This window comes from Artibeus jamaicensis, unplaced genomic scaffold (genome assembly GCF_021234435.1).
Source record: "Artibeus jamaicensis isolate MK-2021 breed Jamaican fruit bat unplaced genomic scaffold, CSHL_Jam_final scaffold_2693, whole genome shotgun sequence".
In the NCBI taxonomy this organism is placed as follows: Eukaryota; Metazoa; Chordata; class Mammalia; order Chiroptera; family Phyllostomidae; genus Artibeus; species Artibeus jamaicensis.
The window spans coordinates 163,102-174,420 of NW_026522033.1; the positions used below are offsets into that span (position 1 = coordinate 163,102).

Consider the following 11,319-nt stretch of genomic DNA (forward strand, 5'->3'; position numbering starts at 1 on the left):
TCCAACTGTGCCAAGCTTCACACAGCAGCACCCCGAGGACCACGAGGATGAAGCCAGACACACCCAAGCGGATGAGGTTCCCCACTGTGTAGTCTTGGGGGTGATGAGGAAGGAATTGTGAGTAAAGAGATCCCAGAAGTCAGGACAGGCTCCAATCACCCCAGTCCCCCTGCATGTCCACCAGGACACCTGCATCTCATGGACCAGTTTTGATGCTCTGAGCACAGCCTCATAATTGAGAATTTCTCCTCCTCTCTACTCTTGGAATCTGAGTTGTTTCCCATCATCCCAGAGGATCAGCAGCTCCAGAGGAAAAGAAAACCAACAGGATATGAGAGGAGAAAACTAGAATGGCTTCAGTCATCTCTTCTCTCATCTTCAATGTGTCTCTCAAACTAATGGTTCCCAACCCAACTCCGCCAGGTGAGCATTTCTGGGGCCTGGACTTGCATTGCTTTGGAAAGCCAAGATGCACACAGGGGACTTCAATTTGTCCAGAATGTCAGGACATGAAGGAGTGACAACTGGATCTACCTTTTCACTACTTCACCTCAGCTGTCTCCTTGTGTCTCTGAGTTGGGAACATAATTTCCACATCACAATCCTTTCTTCTTTCTCAATTATTCTTTTTAAAGAGATAGATGATGGAATATGTACAACATAGATATTTTTGGTATTGAGATTTACCAAAGTTAACAGAATCTCTAAGTGTTCATTGAGCTTGTAATCTACCAGGAAGATTGGTAAGAAAAGGGCAAAAAAAAGAAAAAAGAAAATCTTTAGATGCATAGCTGCATGAAAATACAGATCTCTGTAGATCACAGACAGACCCTGATGATGTGACAAATGAAGTCACAGGTAATACAGGGAACTCTGGGAGGGAAAGGGGGCACTGATGGGAGTTCTGGTGGGAGGTGTATCGGAGGATGACTGACACAGCTGACCAGCTGGTGTCATGGAAACAGAGCAGAAGCCCAGCCATCCTCCCACACCCGTGTAATGACAGTGGTTCCCCATGGAGACAGGACGAGCTCAGAGTGGACTCATGTTCTTTCTCCCACAGGGATTCTCTGGCATCAAAGTTGTAAACTAACTGAGCTTTATGAGATCCTGGAATGGATTGTGCTCTGATAGATGGGAGAACTGAGTCCCAGATATAGGTAGAATTTTGTCGGTGGGACGCACATCAATGGGGCTGAGCCAGCTCCATATCAGTTCAGACTGTCAGAGGATCTCTGACTCCTATCCCTGGTTATGACTCACCCTGACCCACAATGGGAGCCTCCTTGACTGTGTCTCCCATGTGGGCGTGATTTTACGAGAACCAGAACAGCTCAGGGGCCCTGAATCAGCAACACTGACATAGGCAGGCATGGCTCCTTCTGTTTTCACCCCACCTGGGCTGGGCGTCTTCCCCTTCACGTATTTCCTCCCCACTGATCACATGGGACCCAATGACCACCCTGCTCCTTGAGACAAGAGGTCCCTTCCTTACATCTCCAACTTTATCCCCAGGACTTTGGGAAACAAGGCCTTCTGGAACTATTTGAAGTATTGAAATGTAAAATGGTGGAGTGTGTGTCTCCTCTAGGCTAAGGGGACTCTGCTACCCAACAGATACTACCTTTGCCCATGTGGAGGAGGGTCTGCAGACCCCAGCTGCTGCCTGACACAGGAACAGGGGAGGCTGTGGGTGTGCCTGCCTCCTCATGTCTCCTATAGTCCAGTAGATGTCCCCCAAATGTTGGCCCTTCACACACTTCAGTGTCCTCTGTCCACACACCAGCCCTGGATAGAACCTCAGGTGGGGTGAGGCATGGAGAGGGTGGGGACTCCCCATCTTCTCCATCATTTATGGGGTGTGATTCCTTCTATTGCTGACCTCACTGATTCCTCCTCCTTCCCGTCCCAGCCCAGAGCTGTCCTGGGACAGAATCTGCTCCCTCAGTGGACATAGCGTGACAGTACCTCACCTGAGACCAGGAGCTCCAGGGGGTCGCTGGGCTGTGACAGCTGAAAGGGGGAGGAGCTGCGTGAGCTGTAGCACCTGTAGGTCCCTCTGTGGCCCCAGGTCACAGGGCTGATGGTGAAGTTGGCCTGAGAGGGGGCAGCTGTGTCCTGCAGATGAAGCTGCTGGGGAGGATCCAGGGACCCCTCCCTGTGCAGGTGGAAGGTGTCAGCCCTGTCCTCAGATCGACACTGCAGGGTCACATTCGCTCCCCAGGTAACCGAGGGCCCAGGCTGGACTGAGAGGGAGGGTTTCCTGTACATTCCTGGGGAGAGGAGGGCTGTGATGTGCATAGAGTCATCCCTCCACCTGTGCCCTTGACCCTGAGCTGAAGGACCATGTTCTTTCCCAGGGACTCTGACTGTGACCCATGTCAGCTCCTCTGTGTCCCTCTGGATGGGCATATTCTTTCTCCATGACCCTCACTCCATCCTTTCTCACTCCCTCTGCCAGACCTCAGCCCCTCAGCTATTTGTTCCAGGACCCTCACCTGGACTGTGTCACCACCATGGTGACCCCAGGCCAGAGCTCTGAGCAGACAGTCATGACTAGTGATGGGGCAAGTCTCCTCACCTGTAATCAGGATGTCCAGGGGGGCACTGGGGGCCGACCACACATAGGAGAGGTTGTGTCCACTGTAGCACCTGTACTGGCCCCCATGGGTGAGGTTCACAGGGCCAAGGGAGAAGTTGGGGCTGTGCTGCCCATGGAGACGATGGAGGGGTGTGGGCCCCTCATCCCTGGTCAGAGCGAATCTGTCAAAGCTGGGCTCTGAGTGACACTGGAGGGTCAGGCTGTCTCCAGGCAGCAGCAGGGGCCCTGGCTGGGCTGAGAGGGAGGGCTCCCTGTACACACCTGGGGAGAAGGTCATTGTTACCCAGGGGACACACACACCCACCCACCACCTACTGGGGCTTCAGGGAGAACTCTCACATGTTTCTCCCTAAGTCTCTTGCCTGTGGTTCTGTCCCCAGTAAACTGGAGTCACTGACCCCCACAACCCCCAGGGCTTTACTAGGTACAAGATTTAGATCAGTTATTTGGGGCCCAGGAAAGAACTGAAGCCTAGTGTGGGCCACCTCACCTGTGACCTCGAGGTGCAGAGGGGCACTGGGCTGTGACCACACATTGGGGCTGGAGCTGGAGGAGCCATAGCATCTGTAGGTCCCCCCATGGGAGGAGCTCACGGGACCCACAGGGAAGTCGACCTGGCACCTCCTCTCATAGGATCTGTGTTCTGATTTCTTGTGTTGAAGCAGCTCAACCCCTCCCTCTTTCAGCAGGTGGAAAGTGTCCCATGTGGACTGTGAGCTGCACAAGAGGGACAGGTTCCCTCCTGAGGTCACCACAGGGCCTGGGTGGGCTGAGAGGGAGGGTGCGCTGTGTTCTCCTGAGGGAGAAGGAGGATCTGAGTTAAAGGGAACTGTCACCCCACCTCCCCCAGGAGTAGACTGTGAGGGGTTAGTTCTCCCTAAAACCACACTCTGTCCCCTTCATCCTCTGAGGAGGAGCCCTCAGTGGGGAGCAGACCCAGGTTCCCCCTTACCTGTCAGCACCAGGAGCAGGGGCTCACTCCTCTCAGACACTGTGCCCCCAGTGCTGTATGCACACTGGTACACCCCTGTGTTCTGTGAGTCCATGGACTGAATGAGGAACCCGGTCTTGTTGCTGGAGGCCTGTGGGATGCTTGTGTCCAAGGGCTCAGAACTCCTCTCTTTATACAGAATGTAGCCATCTGCCTGCAGAGACCCCTGACACCAGATGGTCACAGAGCTCCCCTGTCTGATGATGGGGCCTGGGTCAGCCCAGATGGAGGGTTTGGGGTGAACTCCTAGAAAGGAATCAGATCTGTAGGGTCAGGGAAGCCTTATTTCCTCAGTTTCCCCAGTTGTCACTCTAAGACCCCTCCTACACTAGTTGCCATCAGCCCAAACCCACTGTGTGTCTCCCAGATACCCAGGGGCATCATTGTGCTGAAGGAGGAGGTCTGGTGGAAGACTCACCTGCTTGGACCTGGTCCCACGGACCCCAACGCAGCCCTGGAAGAAAGTTCCTGTGAGGTTAACCTTCAACTGATAGGACATGAGAGAAAAGGTATAGGATGGCTCAGGTTGTCTCTTTTCTAATCTTCAATGGGTCTGTCAAACTAATGGTACCCAACTCAATTTCTTGAGGTGACACCTCTGGGGTATGGACTTGCATTGCTTTGGAAAGCCAAGATGCCCACAGGGGACTTCAATTTGTCCTGAATGTCAGGACATGAAGGAGTGATGGCTGGAGGTATGTTTTCACTGCTTCACCTCAGCTGCCTCCTTGTGTTTCTGACTCGGGAACATAATTTCCATGTCACATTCCTTTCTACTTCCTATTAGTCTTTTTTTCTTTCTTTTTTTTTAAATTTATTTATTTATTTATTTATTTAAAAAATTTTTTTATTGATTATGCTGTTACAGTTGTTCTATTCCCCCCTTTATTCCCCTCCACCCTACCCCCCATCCCCACCATCACCCCCCCTTTAGTTTATGACCATGTGTCTCAAGTCCTTTAGATTCTATATTTCCCATGCTATTCTTGCCCCCCCTTCTATTTTCTATCTACTGTCTATGCTACTTATTTTCTGTACCTTCTCCCCCCTTCTCCTCCTCCCACTCCCCTGTTGCTAACCCTCCTTGAGATCTTCATTTCTATGTTTCCACTCCTGATCTAGCTGTCCTTGTAGTTTGCTTTCGTTTTAGGTGTGGTTGTTAATAACTGAGTTTGTTGTCCTTTCACTGTTCATGTTTCTTTAACTTCTTTTTCTTAGATAAGTCCCTTTAACGTTTCATATAATAAGGGCTTGGTGATGATGAACTCCTTGAATTTGATCTTATCTGAGAAGCACCTTATCTGTCCTTCCATTTTAAATGAAAGTTTTGCTGGATAGAGCAATCTTGGTTGTAGGTCTTTAGATTTCATGACTTGGAATACCTCTTTCCAGCCCCTTCTTGCCTGTAAGGTCTCTTTTGAGAAATCCGCTGACAGTCTGATGGGGACTCCTTTGTAGGTGACTGTCCCCTTAGCTCTTGCTGCTTCTAGGATTCTCTCCTTCATTTTAATCTTGGCTAATGTAATTACGATGTGCCTTGGTGTGTTCCTTCTTGGGTCCAACTTCTTTGGGACTCTCTGAGCTTCCTGGATTTTCTGGAAGTCTATTTCCTTTGCCAGATTGGGGAAATTCTCTTTTATTATTTGTTCAAATAAGTTTTCCACTGGTGGCTGTGCCTTTCCCCCTTCTGGTACCCCTATAATTCAGATGTTGGAGCGTTAAAAATGTCCTGGAGGTTCCTTAGACTCTCCTCATTTCTTTGAATTCTTGCTTCTTTACTCTTTTCTGTTTGGCCATTATTTGCTTTCTTCTGGTCCACTCCATTGATTTGAGTCCCAGTTTCCTTTTCATTGCTATTGGTGTCCTGTGCAATTCCATTCATTTCAATTAGTTTCGCCTTCATATATTTGTCTAATTTGTCGGTATAATCAACCAGTTCTGTGAGGATCCTGATCACCAATTTTTTAAACTGTGCGTCTGAGAGTTTTGCTATTTCTTCATCGCTTAGATTTATTTCTGGGGCTCTGAGATCCTCCTGCGCCATTCTTGGTCTGTTCTGGCCCTTTAAGTGGGAGGAGCGACGCCTTGGATTCCCAGGTCGCTGGGTTGTGACGCTGTATGTGGGGGCGTGGCCAGAGCGGGGAAATGGCAACCACTCTGCCGCTTCTCGCAGCTGGGTGCGGAGGAGCAGTGCCTTAGGTGGTTCACCTGGGCCGGGCCACTCAGAGTCGCTGGGTTATGACGCTGTATGTGGAGGTGGGGTCAGAGCAGGGAAATGGCGGCGCCCTCCACTGCGGCTAGCGGTGGGGACCTGCCGGCCGGTCCAACCGCCCACTCCCTCGCCTGTCCACCCTCGCACAAATGCGCGACCTCAGTCAACATGCAGCCCCGGGCCGGGCTGTCTCCCCTGAGGTCGCTCACCTGGTTGCTCGCTGGGTCGCTCACTAGGTCTGACCCTGCGCCTGGATTCCGCTGGCCGAGTTCTCCTGTGCAACCCTGCTCCGCCAGCCGCTGGTTTTGCCCCTTACCGGTCAGGCTGAAGAATTTGTTGTTAACGGACTTCCGAAAAGTTCAATTTTCCGTGTTCTGGCTGTGTTTTCTGTTGCTAATATTTAGTTTTCTCTAATCTTGGTTGTGGGAGAAGGCACGGCACATCCACCTATGCCTCCATCTTGGCGGAAGTCCCTTTTTTTCAAAAACATAAATAATAGACTGTACAGCACAGGTGGTTTTGGTTTTGAGAATTGCCAAATTTAACATAACCTCTAAATGTTCATTCAGCTTGTAATGTAATAGGAATATTGGTAAGAAAGTAGCAAAAAGACAAATGAAAAAGTAAAGTCTTTGGATGCACAGCTGCATGAAAACACAGATCTCTGTAGATCACAGACCGGCCCTGATGATGTGACAAATAAAGTCACAGGTAGTGCAGGGAACTCTGGGAGGGGGAGGGGGCACTGACAGGAGTTCTGGTAGGAGGTGTATCAGAGGATGACCTGCCCTAGCTGACCACCTGGTGTCATGGAAACAGAGTAGAAGCCCAGCCATCCTCCCACACCCAGGTAATGACAGTGGTTCCCCATGGAGACAGGACCAGCTCAGAGTGGACTCATGTTCTTTCTCCCACAGGGATTCTCTGGCATCCAAGTTCTAAAGTAACTGAGCTTTTTCAAATCCTGAATTAAATTCTGCTCTGATAGATGGAAAAAATGAGTTCTAGATACAGGTGATTTTGTCACTGGGGTTCATTTCAAACAACCTGAGTCAAGTCTACTTTGATTTAGACTGTCTGAGGGCCCCCTTCACTCTAATCCACAAAGGAGAGGCCTCCCTGCCTCTCTCTCCTATGTGGGATTTTTTCCACAGGGACCAGAACACAGACAGAGGCAGGTGCTGCTCCTGCTCTTTTCTCCCCACCTGAGCTGGGCATCTTCCTCTTCATGGATTTCCTCCCCACTGATCACATGGGACCCAATGACCTTCCTCCTGCTTGAGATAAGAAGCCCCTTCTTTATGTCCCCACCTTTATCCCCAGGACTTTAGGAAACAAGGCCTTCTGGAACTACGTGATGTGTTGAAGTATAAAGTGAGAAACAGTTGAAGCCTGGTGGAGTCTGTGTCTCCTCTGGGCTCTGAGGATTCTGCAAACCAACAGATATGAAGTTTGTCCCTGTGGAGGAGGGTCTGCAGACCCCAGCTGCTGCATGACACAGGAACAGGGGAGGCTGTGGGTGTGCCTGCCTCCTCATGTCTCCTACAGTCCAATACATGTCCCTCAAATGTTGTCTCCTCATGTACTTCAGTCTCCTCCTTGCAAATACCACTCCTGGATGGACCCTCAGGTGGGGTGAGGCATGGAGAGGGTGGAGACTCCCCATTTTCTCTGGCATTTATGCGTTGGGATTTCCCCCTACTGCTGACCTCACTGATTCCTCCTCCTTCCTGTCCCAGCCCAGAGCTGTCCTGGGATGGAGTCTGCTCTTTCAGTGGATGTGGGGTGGGGGGGGTCCCTCACCTGAGACCAGGAGCTCCAGGGGGTCACTGGGCTGTGACAGCTGGAAGGGGGAGGAGCTGTGTGAGCTGTAGCACCTGTAGATCCCCTGGTGGCCCCAGGTCACAGGGCTGATGGTGAAGTTGGCCTGAGAGGGGGCAGCTGTGTCCTGCAGGTGAAGCTGCTGGGGAGGGTCTAGGGACCCCTCCCTGTGTAGGTGGAAGGTGTCAGCACTGACCTCGGATTCACACTGTAGGATCACGTTTGCTCCCCAGGACACTGAGGGCCCAGGCTGGGCTGAGAGGGAGGGTTTCTGGTACATTCCTGTGGAGAAGAGGGCAGTGATGTGCAGACGGTCACATCCTCCCCTGTGTCCTTGACCCTGATCTGAGGACCATGACCTTCTCCTTCCCCAGCTACACCCGATGACCATTTTCACCTCCTTTCAGTCCCTCTGATTGGGCATCTCTTATCTTCATTCTCCTCACTCCCTTTTTCTCCCTCTCAGGCCTTCCCAGCCTCTGCTCCAGGACCTCACTTGGACCCCATCATCACCATGGTGACCCCAGGCCTGAACCCTGGGTGGACAGCCAGGACAGGGGGCAAGGAAGGCCTCCTCTCTTGCAATCAGGATGTCCAGGGGGGGCTGGGGGCCGACCACACATAGGAGAGGTTGTGTCCACTGTAACACCTGTACCGACCCCTGTGGGTGAGGTTCACAGGGCCCAGGGGGAAGTCGGGGCTGTGCTGCCCATGGAGACTCTGGAAGGATGTGGGCCCCTCATCCTTGGTCAGAGCAAATGTGTCAAATCTGGGTTCAGAGTGATACTGGAGGGTCAGGCTGTCTCCAGGCAGCACCAGGGTGCTTGTCTTGGCCAAGAGGGAGGGCTCCCTGTACACACCTGGGGAGAAGGGTCATTGTCACCCGGAGGACACACACACCCACCACCCACTGTTGCTGAAAGGAGAGCTCTCATTTGTCCCTCCCTAAGTCTCTTCCCTGAGGTTCTGTCCCCAGTAAATCAATGTCACTGATCCTCACATCCTCCAGGGCTGTACTAGACACAAGGTTTAGATTAGTTATTTGGGGTCCAGGAAAGAACTGAAGCCTAGTGTGGGCCACCTCACCTGTGACCTCGAGGTGCAGAGGGGCACTGGGCTGTGACCACACATTGGGGTTGGAGCTGGAGGAGCCATAGCATCTGTAGATCCCCCCATGGGAGGAGCTCTGGGGGCCCACAGGGAAAACAGCCTGCCACCTCCTCTCATAGGATCTCTGCTCTGATTTCCTGTGTTGGGGGGCTAAGCCCCACTCTCCTTCAGCAGGTGGAAAGTGTCCCATGTGGACTCTGAGCTGCATGAGAGGGACCCCTTCCTTCCTGAGGCCACCACTGGGCCTGGCTGGTCTGAGAGGGAGGGTGCACTGTGCTCTCCTGAGGGAGAAGGAGGATCTGAGTTAAAGGGGACTTTCACTCCACCTTCCCCAGGTGTGTGCTGTGAGCAGTGAGGTCCCCCTAAAACCTCATTCTGTTCTTTTGCATCTTCTGAGGAGAAGCCAATAGTGTGGAGGAGACCTGGTTCCCCCTTACCTGTCAGTACCAGGAGCAGGGGCTCACTCCTCTCAGACAGCCTGCCCCCAGTGCTGTATGCACACTGGTACAGCCCTGTGTGCTGTGAGCTCATGGACTGAATGAGGAACCCGGTCTTGTTGCTGGAGGCCTGTGGGATGCTCGTATCTGAGGGCTCAGAACTCCTCTCTTTATACAGAATGTAGCCATCTGCCTGCAGAGACCCCTGACACCAGATGGTCACAGAGCTCCCCTTGCTGACGATGGGGCCTGGGTCAGCCCAGATGGAGGGTTTGGGTGGAACTCCTGGAAAAAAAAATCAGACCTGCAGAATCAGGAATGTCCTTGTCCCCTCAGTGTCCCCAGCCCTCACTCTAAGATCTTTCCCATACTGGCCACCATCTGACCAGAACCACTGTGTGTCCCTTGGCTCCCCAGGGGGTACCATTGTGCTGAAGCAGGAGATCTGGGGGAGGACTCACCTGCCTGGACCTGGTCCCACAGGCTCTGACACAGCCCTGGAAGAGAGTCACTGTGAGATTTTCCTTGAACCCACACACAGAAGCTGCAGGCCTGGTCTGGACCCCTGAGTGTTGGAGTCAGACCTGGGGCTGTGCCACCTCTTCTCCCCCTGAAGTTGTGTCCCCACTGAGACTCCTCATTTCTGGGGTCTCTTGCAACTGTAACCTTGGGCATATAGGGTCCCATCCCTCCTCTTTCCCCCAAAGCTCACCGAGACAGAGAAGGACAGTGAGGTTCGGGGTCCTGGTGCTTCCTGCCATGGTCACCAATGTGCAGACGATGTATAAATTCACTGCAACTCAGAGTAACAAATGGGGTGTTACATGGTCTCAGCTCTGTGTGACAGGTCCTGGGTTCCTCATCAGTGGCCTGGCAGGAAGGGAAGTAGCCCCTCCCTGAAGGATGGGCCAAAGGAGACAGCAACCTCTGGACATTTCAGATCTGAGTCTCAGCAGACCCTACAGGCTCTGCACCCACCTCATGTGACATCCAAATCCAGAGGGTGACCCCTGTCCCAGAATGTGTGGGTAGAGGACACCATGCAGGACTCAGCAGCAGCCCAATTTCTGTCCCAGTTTTGACTCTGCTCTGCCTTTTCTTCAACTTTGTGTCCTTGGGTCAGTCACTTTCCTTTCCTGAGACCCTGTAAGTTCCCTTTCTCTTCCTCTTTCCCACTGGCCAGGCCCTCAGGCAGCATGTACTGAGCAGTCGCCTTGTGCAGTCACAGTGCCAGGTCCTGGGCAATCACTGCTGAAGCTGCTGGACTCTGTCCCTGGACTCACAGGGCTCAGAGGAATGAAGATAGACAGGTAGATATGTGGACGGCAGATGGATCAGTTACAGTCTCGTGAGATTGTCCATGTCAGGAGAAGTAACAAGGCAGTGAGGTTCAATAACAGGGGGACATCATGCAACAAGGTGTCCTTCTCAAGGATGGGCTGACCCAAGGCATGAGCAGGGATCAGTCCAGAAGTGATGGACTTGGGGGCGTTCTTGAGGAGAATGAGATTGGGCTGTTCTCAGAAGTGGCAGTTGTCAGGCAAAGGCTACGTCCTGATAGTATAGGATCTGGAGCACCGAGCAAATAGTTTGGGTTTTATCTTGGAGTCAGTGGAAAATAGGCTAAGCAGCAGAGGCTACAAAGAGATTTTTGTTTTAAAAAGGCTACCCCTACATGAAAACGTCATACCAGCAAGCTCTATTGATAATGAGCTCCATCAGTCATAAAACTCCAACATTCATCTGGCCCATGAATGGCGTGTTGATTAGTATTTTAAGTGATTCACACAAACCTGTAATGCTCACTGAGCTGACAGTTGACTGGGGTGAGACAGGACAGCTTTCGTTTCTGTCTCAGCCTTGGGAAGGAGGAGACTCGGTTCAAATCAGCTGAGGGAACAGCAGAGGAAAGCACAGGATTTTTAAATAGCTCAGTTTCTGTGTGTGGTTTGGGGTGGAGGAGAGTGTGGTTAACTGGTGGTTTCGGTTTTGGAGGGTGAGTTGTTTGCTGGGGCTGGTGAGTTTAGCTCCCCCCTGAACACTGATAGCCTTGAATGCCAGCCGGTGTAACATGGATCTGTTCTGAGGGTGGGAACTGGTGGAGGGGGCAGAGCAGGCAGCCTCAGACCAGGTCCCTTGTAGGAAG

General features: G+C 52.1%; 1 protein-coding gene across 1 annotated transcript; it reads right to left on the minus strand.

Moving 5' to 3' along the window:
• Positions 1–114: 114 nt before the first annotated feature.
• Positions 115–10,018, minus strand: LOC119036001 (leukocyte immunoglobulin-like receptor subfamily B member 3). Its single transcript, XM_053656724.1, is given in 13 exon segments — positions 115–1,788; positions 1,974–2,288; positions 2,582–2,863; positions 3,093–3,398; positions 3,555–3,839; positions 4,012–4,047; positions 7,609–7,925; positions 8,219–8,486; positions 8,713–8,875; positions 8,878–9,017; positions 9,174–9,458; positions 9,635–9,670; positions 9,886–10,018. Coding segments are annotated over 13 exon segments (2,664 nt in total). The 5' UTR covers positions 9,935–10,018; the 3' UTR covers positions 115–1,606.
• Between the last annotated feature and the right edge of the window lie 1,301 nt (positions 10,019–11,319).